Source organism: Nicotiana sylvestris, chromosome 4 (assembly GCF_000393655.2).
Source record: "Nicotiana sylvestris chromosome 4, ASM39365v2, whole genome shotgun sequence".
NCBI classification, from domain to species: domain Eukaryota; kingdom Viridiplantae; phylum Streptophyta; class Magnoliopsida; order Solanales; family Solanaceae; genus Nicotiana; species Nicotiana sylvestris.
Window position 1 is genome coordinate 37,271,817 of NC_091060.1, and position 16,993 is coordinate 37,288,809.

The 16,993-nt window shown below is 40.3% G+C and overlaps 1 protein-coding gene across 1 annotated transcript; it reads right to left on the reverse strand.

Annotated features, from left to right (window-relative positions):
• Window positions 1-403: 403 nt before the first annotated feature.
• On the reverse strand, window positions 404-5,474 carry LOC138889432 (uncharacterized). Its single transcript, XM_070172740.1, has 5 exons — window positions 4,938-5,474; window positions 4,523-4,592; window positions 2,544-2,640; window positions 2,085-2,351; window positions 404-488 (listed from the first exon to the last, which is right to left on the reverse strand). Exons 1-5 carry the CDS (start codon window positions 5,472-5,474, stop codon window positions 404-406), a joined length of 1,056 nt encoding a protein of 351 aa, XP_070028841.1.
• Between the last annotated feature and the right edge of the window lie 11,519 nt (window positions 5,475-16,993).

Below are 16,993 nucleotides of genomic sequence, written 5' to 3' on the forward strand. Positions count from 1 at the left end.
TGGAAAGCAACCTCACTAACAAACCTGTCTGCACATGCCTCCGGTTTTCTAGTACGCTCTATCCCCCCGACCTGTGGCTCACCTCCCTCAGCATACCCTCCACTCTCCCCTGATAATGAAGCTGTGGGAGATGTGGAGTATTGCTCTTCTTCTCTTGCTACAGACTCATCAGACGAGTCCGAGATGACATTAACCGACTTCTTGGAGGAGGCTACATTACCATGATCCGGGGAAGGGGAATCACAGAGCTGAAATGAAGTGGACATGTGGGTGGGAGCAGACTCCAAGGTAATGCTCCGTGAAGGTGCATACTCACTCCCCGTGGAATGAGATACAACTCTATTAGCTTCCCAGATTATCTTTCAGGTTTTTTTTATCAATTCCCTAGTTGTAGGAGTGAGTTTCACAATCCTCTTGATTTTCCCCCCTTGGGAGGAACCACCTCTCCCGGGTTGTTTTTCTTTGCTCGCTTGTTTTTGAACCATTGTCTGCAAGGAATACATGTATAACATTGTTAGTAGAAGCACATAAGGTGAAGTAGACAATTCAGTTGAATGCAAAGAGTGCAGACACAGTGACACAGACAGAGGGGCGCGGACCGCACCAAAAGGCACGCGGTCCGCGCAGTATACTGACACCCACACATACCTTTCTGAATAAACCGACGCGGTTCGCACTGATTTGGACCGCAGCCGTGTTGGTTCAGCGCGGACCGCACAAAAATGGTACGCGGTCCGCACAGGTGAAATACCCAAATGTTGACCTCTCTGAACTCTTCACACGCGGTCCGCACTATTTTGGACCGCGGCCGCGCTGGGCTCATGCGGACCGCACACAAATGGCACGCGTACCGCGCAAAGAGGTTCATCATCTCTTAACCAGAGTCACGCGGACCGCGCACAAATATTGTGCGGCCGCGTAGGGCTAATCTTACTGAGCCGGGTATTTGTTCAATTAAATCCAATTTTTGTTCACCTTTTTGGGTCCTAAGTGTCCCTACTCAGTTATTTAACAAGATTCCATGCCCATGATTAAACTAAAATACACAAAAATCTAAGCTAACAGTTAAACTAAGAAGAAAAAGACGAAAGTAAGAAGTTACACTAGTAGAAGGCAATTAAACGAAACAAAAATTAGGCTATGATTGAAATGAATGAGAGTTGTTACCAGGGATTAATGAATGTGCACAATTAGTCTTGATGAACAGTGAAAACAATAGCTCAGGTGTAAATTTGGCGAAAGGATAAAATGAGGCCCAAGGCCTCTATTTATAGAAAAGCCCTGGGACCCAGTACCTACCTACCAGCGCGGTCGCACAAAAAGGGACGCGGACCGCGCTGGATTTTGCATCCTACAAATTAGTTGTTCAATCCACGCGGACTGCACTGTTTTGGTGCGCGGCCGTGTGGAAGTCTTCAGAGACTTGGTACTTTCAGCCATCCCAACGCGGACCGCACTGCTTTGGTGCGCGGCCGCATGGGAACTTTGTCAGAGAGCATGTAATTTTGGGTCCTCCAGCGCGGACCGCACAGAAATGTCACGCGGTCGCGCTGGGTCTTCTAGGCCTTAACCCTTCAATTGCTCAAACCTACGCGGACCACACTGTTTTGCTGCGCGGCCGCGTAGGCAATATTCAGAGACTGACCATTTTGCACTTTTGCCCTGCACTGGTTCAACATTATCCCTGCAACACTTCACAAACTATCAGCTCAAAAATCCTACTCTACAACAGAAAAACAAAGAAAAAGAAAAAGACATGGGTTGCCTCCCAAGAAGCGTCTGATTTAACGTCGCGACACGACACATGTTACCATCACAGTCATTTCAAATAAATGAGTGCCACCACGTGGCTGTCATCAATCTTGCCCAAATAGTGTTTGACACGATTCCCATTGACCCGGAAAACTTCACCATTCTTATTTTTGAGATCAATGGCACCAAAAGGAGTTACACCAACCACTTCAAATGGGCCACTCCACTTAGACTTCAGCTTGCCCGGAAATAACCTCAACCGGGAGTTGAAAAGAAGAACCATGTCACCAACTTTGAATTCCTTTCCTCGGGCATACTTGTCGTGAAGGTACTTCATCTTGTCCTTATACAAGGACGAGCTGGAGTAAGCATGAAACCTAAACTCATCAAGTTCATTCAATTGGTCAACTCGGAGATTTGCAGCGACATCCCATTCTAAGTTCAACTTTTTCAGGGCCCACATAGCCTTATGTTCCAATTCTACCGGAAGATGACAAGCCTTCCCAAACACCAACCGATACGGCGACACACCAATCGGAGTCTCGAAAGTTGTATGATAAGCCCAAAGAGCATCATCCAATTTCTTCGTCCAGTCGGTCCTATTTGCATTGACAGTCTTGGACAAAATACTCTTGATCTCATGGTTGGACACCTCAACTTGGCCACTCGCTTGAGGATGATAAGGAGTAGTCACCTTGTGATTTACCCCATACTTGGCTAGCAAAGAGTCAAATGGCCGGTTGCAAAAATGAGAACCCCCGTCACTGATGATAGCACGTGGAGTGCCAAACCTCGTGAAGATACTCTTTTTCAAGAACGCCACCACACTTCGAGCTTCATTATTTGGCAAAACTATGACCTCAACCCATTTTGACACATAATCAACCGCTACCAAGATGTAGGTGTTGTCATAAGAACTTACGAATGGTCCCATAAAGTCTATCCCCCAAACATAAAAAATGTCAACCTCTAGAATCGTGTTAAGGGGTATCTCATCTTTCTTCAAAATTCCTCCGGCACGTTGGCATTCATCACATCTTTTCACAAAGTCACCAGCATCCTTGAACAAAGAAGGCCAATAGAAACCACAACTCAACACTTTAGACGTCGTCCTCGCCCGAAGAGTGACAAGCCTCCACAATACTCAATTGCTCTTCTTCGGGAACACACCGACGAATTACACCATTGGTGCAAATTTTGAAAAGATACGGCTCATCCCAATAGTAGTCCAAACAATCCCGCTTGAGCTTCTTCCTTTTGTTAGAAGAGAGCTCATACGGAACCACACTAGTAACAAGATAATTGGCAATGTCGGCAAACCATGACATGTCTAGCATTGAAACCGAGAGGAGTTGTTCATCCGGAAAAGCATCATTTATCTCAAGGCCGTCCAAAGGCCTCCCTTCCTCCTCCAATCGAGACAAGTGGTCCGCCACTTGATTTTCACTACCCTTTCTATCAACAATCTCCAAATCAAATTCTTGAAGAAGAAGTACCCATCTCATTAACCTCGCTTTTGAATCTTTATTCGTCATCAAGTACCTAAGGGCGGTGTGATTGGTATGAATAATCACTTTGGCCCCCATAAGGTATGGGCGAAACTTCTCCATGGCAAAAACAATGGCAAGTAATTCCTTCTCGGTAACCGTGTAGTTCCTTTGAGCTTCATTCATTGTCTTACTTGAGTAGTACACCGGATGGAACATTTTGTTGATTCTTTGGCCCAAAACCGCCCCCACCGCAACATCACTAGCGTCGCACATGAGCTTAAAGGGCAAGCTCCAATTTGGTGCGGTAATGATGGGGGTAGTCATCAATTTTTGCTTTAGAAGCTCTAAAGCCTCCATACATCTCTCATCAAACACATATTTGGCATCTTTATCTAGTAATTTACACAACGGGTTAACTACCTTAGAGAAGTCTTTGATGAATCTTCGGTAGAAACTCGCGTGTCCAAGAAAACTCCTCACCCCTTTGACAGAAGTAGGGGGAGGGAGCCTTGAGATAACCTCAATTTTCGCCTTATCAACCTCAATCCCTCTTTTTGAAATTTTGTGACCCAACACAATTCCTTCTTCTACCATAAAATGGCATTTCTCCCAATTGAGAACCAAGTTTGTGTCTTCGCATCGGGCCAACACACGATCCAAGTTTTGCAAGCATTCAACAAATGAGTCCCCAACCACACTAAAATCATCCATGAAGACCTACAATATGTCCTCCACCATGTCGGTGAAGATTGCCATCATACATCGTTGGAAGGTCGCCGGTGCATTACATAATCCAAATGGCATTCGAGAGAAGGTGAATGTGCCATAAGGACATGTGAAGGTTGTCTTTTCTTGGTCTTCCGGGGCAATGAGAATTTGGTTATAGTCTGAATACCTATCTAGAAAATAATAGAAAGCCCGGCCCGCAAGACGATCTAGCATTTGGTCCAATAACGGCAATGGGAAATGATCCTTTCTAGTCACCTTGTTCAACTTCCGGTAGTCTATGCATACCCTCCAACCCGTCACAGTACGAGTCAGAATAAGTTCGTTGTTGTCATTGGTCACCACCGTCATTCCTCCCTTCTTTGGCACACATTGTACCGGAGAAGTCCACGAACTGTCAGAAATTGGATACACTACACCGGCGTCAACCCACTTGATGACTTCCTTTTTGACCACCTCTTGCATGGCCTCATTGAGTCTCCTTTGATGTTCAAGAGACGGCCTAGCATCCTCCTCCAATATTATCTTGTGCATGCAAAACGCGGGGCTAATACCTCGAATATCCGCCAAGGTCCATCTAATCGCCCGCCTGCGCTTTTGAAGAACTGCCAAAGTGGCGTCAACCTGCACGTTAGTCAAGCAAGAAGAAAGAATAACCGGCAAAGTGAAATTAGGACCCAGAAATTCATACCTGAGGTGAGGAGGAAATGGTTTCAACTCCAACACCGGTGGCTCCTCAATAGATGGCTTGGTGGGTGGAGTTTTGCGATTTTCAAGATCAAGAGATAACTTCCTCGGTTCATAAGAATACGAGCCCATGCCATGTAATGCGTTCACACACTCCAGCCTTCCAGCATCATCATCAACATCCATGTTCAATAGCACGGCCTCAAGTGGGTCCTCAACATTTGCCATTGCGCTTGTGTCATCCACTATCACCGCCATGACAATGTCAACAAACGAGCATACCTCGGTGCTATTTGGTTGCCTCATTGATTTGCACTTGTGGAACACCACCTTTTCATCTCCAACATGGAAGGTCAATTCTCCCGCTTCCATATCAACTAAGGCCTTCCCTGTAGCTAGGAAGGACCTTCCAAGAATGATAGGCACCTCAAAATCCACTTCGCAATCCAAGATCACGAAATCGGCCGGCAATATGAACTTATCAATACGAACAAGGACATCATCAATAATCCCCAAAGGCCGCTTTATTGACCGGACCGCCATTTGAAGCCTCATAGAAGTTGGACGAGGTTGTCCTATACCCAAGGTCTTGAAGACCGAATATGGCATGAGATTGATACTTGCCCCCAAGTCACATAGGGCTTTTGTGAAATCGGCACTTCCAATGGTACATGGTATTGTGAATGCTCTGGGATCCTCTAGCTTTGGAGCCATGGAATGTACAATGGAACTCACTTGGTGTGTCATCTTGATTGTCTCACACTCCATCGATCTCTTTCTAGTAACCAAGTCCTTCATGAACTTTGCATATCCCGGCATTTGTTCAAGTGCCTCCACCAAGGGCACATTTATAGTCAAACTCTTCATCATCTCAATGAATTTTTTAAATTGGTTGTCACCTTTTTGCTTGGCCAACCTTTGAAGATATGGCGGAGGAGGTCTAGGAAAGGGTGCCTTGGCTTTTGGCACCACCGGTTCGGGCATATCAATAACGTGTTCCCTAGATGGGTTCACGGCCTCTTGAGTCTCCTCCTCACCCTCATCAATTTCAATTCTCACATCATCACTTGCACTTTGTTCAACAACATCCTCAACTACCAACGGGATCTCATCATTTTGCAACTCTTCTTCATCAACCACAACTCGATTACCTCTTGAGGCTTGCACATCACCGCCTCTTCAGCTTCTTGTGGTCACCGCCATCACATGATTATTATGCCCACCCTCGGGGTTTACTACCGTATTACTTGGTAGAGCACCCTTTGGGCGAGTGTTGAGAGATTGCGAAATTTGCCCGAGTTGTACTTCCAAATTACGGATTGAAGTGTTATGGGAGGCCAATTGAGCATCGGAGTCATGATTCTTCTTCATCATTTTCTCAAACATGTTCTCGATTCGACCCATGTCATTGCCCGACGAACTCGACCCTTGAGATTGAAACGGAGGCGGGTTATTGGGTTGTTGATGTCACACCTCCTTTTTCCGCCCCCGCGTGGGGACAAGGGAGTTTTTCCAATTAAAGGACAATCGAAACGGGATTTGTTTATTTATTTCAGAGTCGCCACTTGGGAGATTTAGGGTGTCCCAAGTCACCAATTTAATCCCGAATCGAGGAAAAGAATGACTCTGTATTACAGTCCGCGAACCAGAAATCCGGATAAGGAATTCTGTTAACCCGGGAGAAGGTGTTAGGCATTCCCGAGTTCCGTGGTTCTAGCACGGTCGCTCAACTGTCATATTCGGCTTGTTTATCTGATTTTATACAATTATGAGCTAATGTGCAAGTTTTAACTTTTAACCGCTTTCGTCATTATTTATATATTTTTTCAAGAATTGCAACATCATGGAAATACATCTCCAACCACGTCACATCAATGCACCCGTGGTTGTTGGCACATTTCAACTCTGTTGAGATTTGGATTTGGGTCACATAAATGTGCACCCGAGTTTTAAGAAAATTAAATTATTAAAAGGCGTGCCTAAAGCGACTAGCGTATCATTTACTTTGGGTAGGGCCGTGAAATTTTGCTAAACGGTCCATCCCGAAGTCTAAGCAATTTTAAAGCAAATATTTACCGAGGGCCCCACAATTTTGTATTTTTATTCGGTGAGGCTCATCTCATTCTTATTTTTTAAAGGAATTTGCAACGTCATGGACATGCATCTCGGATCACGTCACAATCAATGTACCCGTGATTAGAGACACATTTCGACTCCGTTGAGATTTAGATTTGGGTCACATAAATGTGCACCAGAGTTTAAGAAAGTAATTTAATTAAATCGCGTCTAAAGAGTCTAACGCGTTATTATCTTTGGGGAAGGCAGTGAAATTCACTAAACAGTCCATCCCGAATTCTAAGTATTTATTATGACCAATTATTGAGGGCCCCGCAATTTGCATTTTTATTTGGCGAGGCTCGTCTCATTATTTATTTATTTTTTTTAAAAAAAATAATCTTAGAATGACTACATTTTTTATTTTTCGTTTTTCTCTAAAATAAATGAAGAAAAATGTCCTACTTTATTTACATACTTTCGAGTTATTATAGTTAAGTTTCGAAAGTGAGTCGTTTAAAGAGTTTACATGGGCAGCGCATAGAATGTTTTACATACAAACAGTAAAAGAAAGAAAAGACTACATTAAACTACAACTTCAAATCTTTCTCATTTTTTGCATTCATGTTTCGAGTAGCTTACAAGATGAACCAGTGTATCGTTTGTGTACCTGGTATTGTCAATACAAGAAGAAGAAGGTCAGCAAAGTAGTATGTAACACAGCAACATACAGCAGCATAAAGCCCAACACAGTAGCTTCAACACCTCAATCCAGAAATCCCAGCAACACGGAGAAAACTAGTAAAAATGGAGAAGAAAAATAGTGCGGAAATCTCTCTTTGTTTTTCTTTCTAGATTTGAACTCTCTATGGTGTTCTTCCGCTCTCAATATTTCAGAAAATTTGGTTATATCTTTTTTACTCTCTCCAAAATGAATTCTGTCCCTGTATATTCTTTGTATCCAGAGGGTATATCGAGTGTATACTGCTATCTCCGCCCCCTCTTTTTTTCTTCTCTCTATCTAGTTTTTCCTCTCTTTTTTTCCACCCTTCTTCCTAAATTTTCTCTTCTATTTATAGCAAAATTTTCGAAATTTTCAGATTTGTTTTTTATTATTTTATTATTTTTTTAATTAAAAGAAATCCCACTTACAAATTGCTTTTATTTTTTTAGAAAAAGAAATCCCACCTTTATTTACTTTTATTTTTAAAATTCCAACTTTAATTACTTTATCTTATTTAAAATCCCACTTTTTATTTTTTTAAAAGAGAATCTCACTTTATTTAACTTTTCTTTAAAAAACAAACCACTATCTTTTCTTTTTCTTTCAAAAATGCTACTTTCAATTACTTTAAATTTTTTAAATTTTCAGATACCTTTATATTTATTTTTTAATCCCAACCTTCTTTTACTTTTAAATTTTTTAAAAATTTCCACAAAACTTTTTATTTTTTTAAATTTTCTACATTCTTTTACTTTTTGTTTTATAAAAAAAGAAGAGAATTTCACCTATTTTTACTTTTATATTTTTTTTATTCAATACTTACCTTTTTCTTATTTATTATTTTTTTTAAATCATTCCCGAAATTATTATATATTTAAAAAAAAAATATTTTCGGATTTTTTATATAAAAAAAAACAAAAAATAAATTTATTAATAGTGATAATTCACCTTTTATTTTTTATTTTTTTGGTTTTGTTTTGTGTTGGACAAAAATGAAGAAGGGGTGTTGGGTTAATGGAGCGGACCGGGTCGATCCGGTTTGAAGTGGACCGGGTCATGGGGAAAGTTGGGCAATTATTTGGGCATGTAGCTTGAATTTTGAAGAAGAGGCCCAATTCCGACTTTCTTTATTTTTTGCTCTCTTTTCTTCTTTTATTTTTCTAAAACTAAATTATAAAAATACTTAAACTATTATTAAGAACTAAATTAAGTTATAAAAGCGCAAATTAACTCCCAATAACAATTAACGCACAATTAAGTAATAATTAAGCATAAAATTGTATATTCGGACATTAAATGCTAAAAATGCAAACGATGCCTATTTTTGTAATTTTTATTTTTTGTAAAACAAACTTAATTACTAACAATTGTAGAATTAAATCCTACATGCAAAATGCGACATATTTTTTTATTTTTATTAATTTAACAAATAAACATGCACAGACAAACATACAAATAATTACACAAAAATACCACAAAATATCACAAAAATTGCACACCAAGAAAAATTATTTTATTTTTGAATTTTTTGGGAGTAATTCTCATATAGGGCAAAAATCACGTGCTTACAGCTGCCCCTCTTTGCCCGAAGACACGAAGGGTTTTCGTGCAAAGATAAAGCGAGCGATTTTTGCCCATCCGAGTACTCCGTGTGAAGCATTTTTTTGAAAAAGATTTGACCGAACCTTTGCTTCAAAGGTTTCCTACATATCCTAGGCTAAACAGGAATCAGGTCAATGTAGTTCGGGAAGTTTTGGTAGCTGGGACTACCGTGGGACTGCAATGTTACTGTTGTTGCATGCTATTACTACTGCTTACCGATCTCCTTGTTACACCGTGCTTAAAAGAAAACAAGAAGCTAGGCTAGACTGCAATTTGTTTTTGTTGCCTTGCTTTCTTGTCTGCTTGCATTTTTTTTCCGGTGCTTTTCTTCCGATGCTTTTCTTCCTTTAGACACATGCATTTGAGTTTTTGCTGGGACCTCTTATTGCAACCTTCTGCTTCCCAGTGTCGGGGAATTTTATTGTTTCCTGCTGGGGATTTCTATTGTAACCCTATGTTTTATTGTCCTCTGACTTTATCCTGAAATGTATGCCTCTGTTGTATGGGCGGGCTCCCAACTTTAATACTTGAAAATTAATGTTGAATGTGTTCCTCTGTTATATGGGCGGGCTCCCAACTTCAACACTTGAAATGAAAAGACTGAAATGTATGCCTCTGTTATCTGGGCGGGCTCCCAACTTCAACGCTTGAAATATAAAGACTGAAATGTATTCCTCTGTTCTATGGGCGGGCTCCCAACTTCAACACTTGAAATGAAAAGACTGAATGTATGCCTCTGTTATCTGGGCGGGCTCCCAACTTCAACGCTTGGAATGTAAAGACTGAAATGTATGCCTCTGTTATCTGGGCGGGCTCCCAACTTCAACACTTGAAATGTAAAGACTGAAATGTATGCCTCTGTTATCTGGGCGGGCTCCCAACTTCAACAACAACTTTAAAAATGCCACTCCTTTCTTTAGGTTGGCGAGATTTCAACCAATAAATCGCCATTCTATTCTTCAGGGGGGCTCCTGACTACTTAGAATTTGAATTGTATTCCCTTATTCTCCAGGTGGGCTCCTGATTGCTAACTTTGAAATGGAATGTCTCTATTCTCCAGGCAGACTCCTGACTTTTAAAATTTAAACTGTGTGTCTCTGTTCTTCAGGCGGACTCCTGACATCAAACTTGAAAAATATGTCTCTGTTCTCCAGGCGGACTCCTGATTGCTAAATTTGAAGTTGAATGTCTCTATTCTCCAGGCGGACTCCTGATTTTTGAAATTTAAACTGTATGTCTCCATTCTTCAGGCGGACTCCTGACGTCAAACTTGAAAAGTATGTCTCTGTTCTCCAGGCGGACTCCTGATTGCTAAATTTGAAATTGAATGTCTCTATTCTCCAGGCGGACTCCTGATTTTTGAAATTTAAACTGTATGTCTCCGTTCTTCAGGCGGACTCCTGATTTCAACAACAACTTAGGAGGAAATGCCTCTCCTATGGGTAAAACTAAACTTAGGAGGAAATGCCTCTCCTATGGGTAAAACAAAACTTAGGAGGAAATGTCTTTCCTATTGGTAAAAATAAACTTAGGAGGAAATGCATCTCCTATGGGTAAAAATTTTTTTATGAGGAAATGCATCTCCTATGGGTAAAACAAACTTAGGAGGAAATGCATCTCCTATGGGTAAAAAAAAACTTAGGAGGAAATGCATCTCCTATGGGTAAAAAACAAACTTAGGAGGAAATGCATCTCCTATGGGTAAAAAACAAACTTAGGAGGAAATGCATCTCCTAGGGGTAAAACTAAAACTTAGGAGGAAATGCATCTCCTATGGGTAAAACTAAAACTTTAGGAGGAAATGCATCTCCTATGGGTAAAACAAACTTAGGAGGAAATGCATCTCCTATGCGTGAACCATTTCCTTCTTCCTGAATTATTTACTTACCTGTGTTGTCTTCCCTCAAAACTGCTGGGGATTATTTTGATGGGGATGACTCTTCATTTTCTTCCTTACCCACTCAGGGTTGCCCGAAACTCTGTCGATGATGCTTCTGCATCTCGATGAACCACTGGAGATAACACTGCTGAGGATAACTCTACTGAGTAAATATGTTATCTTTCTCCTTCCAAAATTACTTCCTTTTAAGTAGGATGTTTCATTCCTCTGCAAACTACTTCCCTTTTTTTCTTTTTTTTTCTTTTTTTTTCTCTTTCTTTTTCTTTTTTTTCTTTTTTCTTTTTTTTTCTTTTTACATAGCTTCTTCCTTCGAAGACTACCTCCCTTACGACTCGTTTTGCCTTTCCCCGAAAGGAACCGCTGAGGATACCGATTTTCACTAAACTTGTGTTGGACTCCTCGAGACTGTTGGGGAATAACACTGTTGGAGAATTATTTACTTACCTGTTGGGGAGTAAAATGTTATCAGCTGGGGATAATGCTGTTGAGGATAACACTGCTGAGGGATTCTGATTCCTTCAGAACTAGTGCTTCACTCTTCGGAAGGCTGTTGTGAAAGATGCTGGCCTCTTGCTTTTTCTGAGCTCAAGTTTCATCCCTTTGCTGGGGAACAACTTCCTCCATTGAAACTTATTATATTTGGGGCAACACTGGTTCTAAGACCACTTCCCTTGAGACTGGCGTTATCTTTATTCTTCCCCGAATGGGTACCTGACTTCCAGAAAATTTTCTAAATGAAAGGAAAATTTTCTGCCCCAGTTTGACAATATCCCTTGTGGCATGCATTTTTGTCATCAATGCCATTTCCTTTACATGTTTCAAATCAAACAAAATTTGTTAGTTTAAAACGCGGTGGTTGGTTGTGATACTCCTGCTGGGATGGTTTTCCCTTTCTCCTTCCTTGCTCTGTATTCCACAACTTGTTGGAGATGACATTATTTGCTGGGGATAATCCCTTTTTGTTGGGGATATCCCTCTTCTTTTGTGACATAGCCTGGAAACTTGCACTTCACCGATCTTTTAGTATCGTATGAATTTCCCAAATCATGCTCACTGCTCTCCTTGCTTTGTCCACGGGCCTTGGTCTTGAGGTTTAACAACCTTTGATTTCGGCTGGGATATCCCTCTTGACACTCGTCAATCCTTTTGACAATTCCCTTTTGCTAGGGATATCTTTCTTGACACTGGTCTTGCGCTTGTTCCTTGCTGACTATACCACTTGGATATACTAGCCAGATCTCATCTTGCATAATTGGAAAACTGATGGCCTATTTTGAAATCATTTCCCATTGGTTCTGACCAAACAGACTCTACTGGGGAATTTTCTATGAAAGGAAAAGATAAAAGGGAACAGAATAAAAGACAAATGAAAAAGATGACTCTGTAACAAAAGAAACTATAAATAAAAACCTATCAAACGCAGACACCGACTCTAATGGTCATGACATGCATATGTGGCCTATCCTCCGTCGTCAATCGTCTTTCAAGACCTTCAATTGGCAATTCCTCATCTGATTCTCAATCTTATTCGACTTGTAGTGCCCGAAGGGTTTTCACTATCAAGTCTCTCTCATTTTGGTTTTTCTCTCAGCTTTCATCGCCTTATGGTGTCCGTGAAGATTTTCACCGATAAGACTCTCTCATTTGTATCACTTTCCAGCTGGGGATTTGGAGTGTTGCCGGTATGACTCTCTCTGCTGGAGATTAGAGTCCTTTATGTTGTGGAACAGAATGTTATGTTCGCCGGTAAGACTCTCATTTGTCTGACTTGGCATTTTTTGCAGACTGGTCAGAAGGTCTTTCTTTGGACCGTAATGTGGGTTTTGGATAGGCTAGAAAGAAAGGGTATTAAAGGCTAAAAATGCATCGATTTTGGGTTATTAATTACAACCTTCGGAACTAGATTTATTTACGACAAACGCAATATTTGCCCCAGTTTCATGCTGGGGGATATCTTAATTGATTTTTTTTTTCATTGTTCAAAACCATGACCGAGCCGTGAAGCGTCTACGTATCCTCTTTGAGGAATCAGGTCAAACGTAGTTCCCAATTCCTCTTTTTTCATTTGACTTTCCTTTGTTTTGTTTTTTTTTGTTAGCACTTTTCCTCTTCTTCTTTTTTTCTTTTTTTTTTGTTTTTTGTTGATTTTTTTTCTTTACCTTCCAGGCTCGTATTTCCTAGTCGTTGCTATTGATTCCGAATGAGGGGTATGAAGGAAATAAATAAGGCTCAAAAGGGGTAACGAAGGATAAAGTGTTTAGGTAGCAGAACAAAATGCCTTCGTCATTCCAGTCTTCAAAACATGCCAAGTGCAAACAACACAATTGAACATAGATTTGTAGCTTTCCCGATGGTGCTGGACTTGACAATTATATTCACACATTTTATTTTTCCTTTGTCATTTCTAAAGCACCGTTGGGCGACACTCTTACTCTCGTTATCATGAAAGGTGAATCTTGCTTTTAACGGTTTTCTTTGTGTTTTACTTGCCCCAAGTTCCACATGACTCGGGATCCAAATAATCTCAAACCGTTCTTATTTCCTTTAAATGCTTTGATCACCTTCCCAGGGTTTTATGATTAACTTTTAAGATTAGGCCCAAACTGTGTGCGCATGTCATGTCCCTAGAATCGGCATTGAACAAAAATGATAAAAGGACTAAACAAAAAGATGACTGGAAATAATAAAAGATCGGCTTTTGTATTAGACTACCGGCGAAATGGTTTGAATAATAAAACAAACAAAACAACCAGAATAAAATCCTAACACAGCCTCGACAAAACTTAAACAAACTTATATGACAAAATGGAAAGATAGGAAGGTTTGACACAAGACAATATTCGGATTACAACGCTAAGAATAATCCGGACAACAGAAATGACAACAAAATAAGCCACCACCAGCGTCTCTTTTGCTAACCAAGGAACGGAGTGTCCTCCCATTTTATCAAAATTGGCATCTTAGCCACTGAGCTTCGCATCAGTATTGCCTAGACCATTACCAGCTTCAATATCATCAACCTCCGTCAACAAGTTCCCAATAGGATTCGAGTGCTTTTGTTATCAGGCCTGATCCCCGCAGAGTGTGTATCATGAGATGCAAGTAAAGGATTATGAGTGTCATTGTCCGGCTTACCACAAACCAACCACCTTAACTTTCTTTGCGAAACAAAACAGGTTAGAATGGACTCGGTCGGTCCTCATTATTAACAACATCTTTTTTTTCTTTTTTTTTCTTTTTTCGATTTTTTTTTCTTTTTTTCCTTTTTTTTTCGATTTTTTTTTTCAATTTTTTTTTGTTGTGGTCGAATCTTATGGAGATTGCCTACGTATCATGACCCCGCATGAATCAGACCTTGCGTAGTTCGGACCAATAAAAGATAAACAAGACTAAACATTTTTTCTTTTAATTTTCATATCAAAACCAAATTGGGTTTCAAAGGTTTGAAGATGACCTACAAACTGGAAAATCAAACAACCCACATATCTTAATCAAAAGATTTACAAACTCCAAAAACAAATGGCTAGCTTCCTTTCTCCGTTTGACGAATGCAACTGAACGATTATTTTTGCAAACGTGGCCCCTTCAAAATTCCACATGAATTTTGAGGCCGGGGAGGATTATTTTATGACACTTTACAAACTTGTCCGTTCTTTTACGAAAATAGCCTTTCGACAACTGAAAGATACTCTAAGGCTATTTCGGCAAGAACGGTTTAAGACGCGGCCGAAGCTGGCTCGACTTATTTTTGACAAAAATCCAAACGGTATTCACCTGACCGCTGACTCTTTGTTTTTTTTTTCAAACAATAATAAAAACCTGGTGTTGCCAACACGGCCTTTCAACGCCTCGGTGACGAAGATTTTAAGGCTGTGTGGGTCAACTGGACCAAACCTTAAAAAATGACCCAAAGGTGGCTGTTTATGCAAAGTCAGCCTTCCGGCGTCCCTTTCGGGAACATTCGGCTATTTATGACAAAACAGCATCACCTGACTTATTTATGACTCTTTTTATCGTTTTTCAAATTAGAAAACTCAATATTGCCAACACGGCCTTTCAACGCCTCGGTGACGAAGATTTTAAGGCTGTGTGGGTCAACTGGACCAAACCTTAAAAAATGACCCAAAGGTGGCTGTTTATGCAAAGTCAGTCTTCCGACGTCCCTTTCGGGAACATTCGGCTATTTATGACAAAACAGCATCACCCGACCTCTTTATGACAGAGTTGAAATTTTGACATGTTTTTTTTAATTTGTTTTTGGCTATTTTAGCAAAAGGTGGGGTTGGACCCGATGAGGGTTGCCTACGTATCTCACATCCGGTGAGAATCAAACCCGCGTAGTTCGGGCAAATTAACCGAACTATTTTAAAACATGACTCTTTTCCATTTTTATTTTTTCCTGGCAAGACAATCTATTTTCCTTTTCTATTTTTGAAAAAGACAAAATAACGATTTTTTTATTCCATTTTCAACAAACAATAAAACAATCTATTTTTCCAAAAAATAAAAGACTCTTTTTTATATATATTTTTTAGTAAAACAAAATAAAATATTTTTCTTTTTTTTTCAAAATTTCGGCAGAGTTTCGCCAGTAATTGGTCATTGATTTTTTCTAAAATAATCAATTAACTCCCTAACTGATATATTCTTTTTCCCTTTTTTTCTTTTTTTTTCTTCAATTTTCCAACATTCCCGAGATTCAGAAACCGGTCAACATGCAAATTTGAAACAAATATATGTACAGAGCAAGTAGGATGCATCAGAATGGTCTTTTCATTTCAGGTTGCTAGTCCTAGACGGACCCAACCCCAGTGTTGAGTCCCCTAAGTCAAATGTAACGTGATGCAAATAATCGTTCCTACTAGGGATCCGGAATGAGGTTTCGTTATACTAGGTTTATAACCTGGGTATATGTTCTAGACTGTGTACCCGAGCGGACAACTCGAGTCGAGGAGGGGCAACTTACCGGGAACCAAAAGGCCATCCGGCTTCGTAACTTATCCGTCCTCTTTCTTATTTAAGGTATTGACACTAACAGAATAAGGAGCCTCGACCAGCGAGCTTCTCCCCGGAGGTAAGAAGAGAAGGGTTTCGGCACAGTTTATATACAGTTCAGATAATATCAAAGCGGTAAAAGACAACATTTAGTATGTTATGTCAGAACATGCAATATATATCAGATAATAAAGCCAAATATAACAATTATTCTAAGCTCGAATTCTTGAACCCTGAACCAGTGGTTCTGGGTTATCATCCCCAGCAGAGTCGCCAGAGCTGTCACACCTCCTTTTTCCGCCCCCGCGTGGGGACAAGGGAGTTTTTCCAATTAAAGGACAATCGAAACGGGATTTGTTTATTTATTTCAGAGTCGCCACTTGGGAGATTTAGGGTGTCCCAAGTCACCAATTTAATCCCGAATCGAGGAAAAGAATGACTCTGTATTACAGTCCGCGAACCAGAAATCCGGATAAGGAATTCTGTTAACCCGGGAGAAGGTGTTAGGCATTCCCGAGTTCCGTGGTTCTAGCACGGTCGCTCAACTGTCATATTCGGCTTGTTTATCTGATTTTATACAATTATGAGCTAATGTGCAAGTTTTAACTTTTAACCGCTTTCGTCATTATTTATATATTTTTTCAAGAATTGCAACATCATGGAAATACATCTCCAACCACGTCACATCAATGCACCCGTGGTTGTTGGCACATTTCAACTCTGTTGAGATTTGGATTTGGGTCACATAAATGTGCACCCGAGTTTTAAGAAAATTAAATTATTAAAAGGCGTGCCTAAAGCGACTAGCGTATCATTTACTTTGGGTAGGGCCGTGAAATTTTGCTAAACGGTCCATCCCGAAGTCTAAGCAATTTTAAAGCAAATATTTACCGAGGGCCCCACAATTTTGTATTTTTATTCGGTGAGGCTCATCTCATTCTTATTTTTTAAAGGAATTTGCAACGTCATGGACATGCATCTCGGATCACGTCACAATCAATGTACCCGTGATTAGAGACACATTTCGACTCCGTTGAGATTTAGATTTGGGTCACATAAATG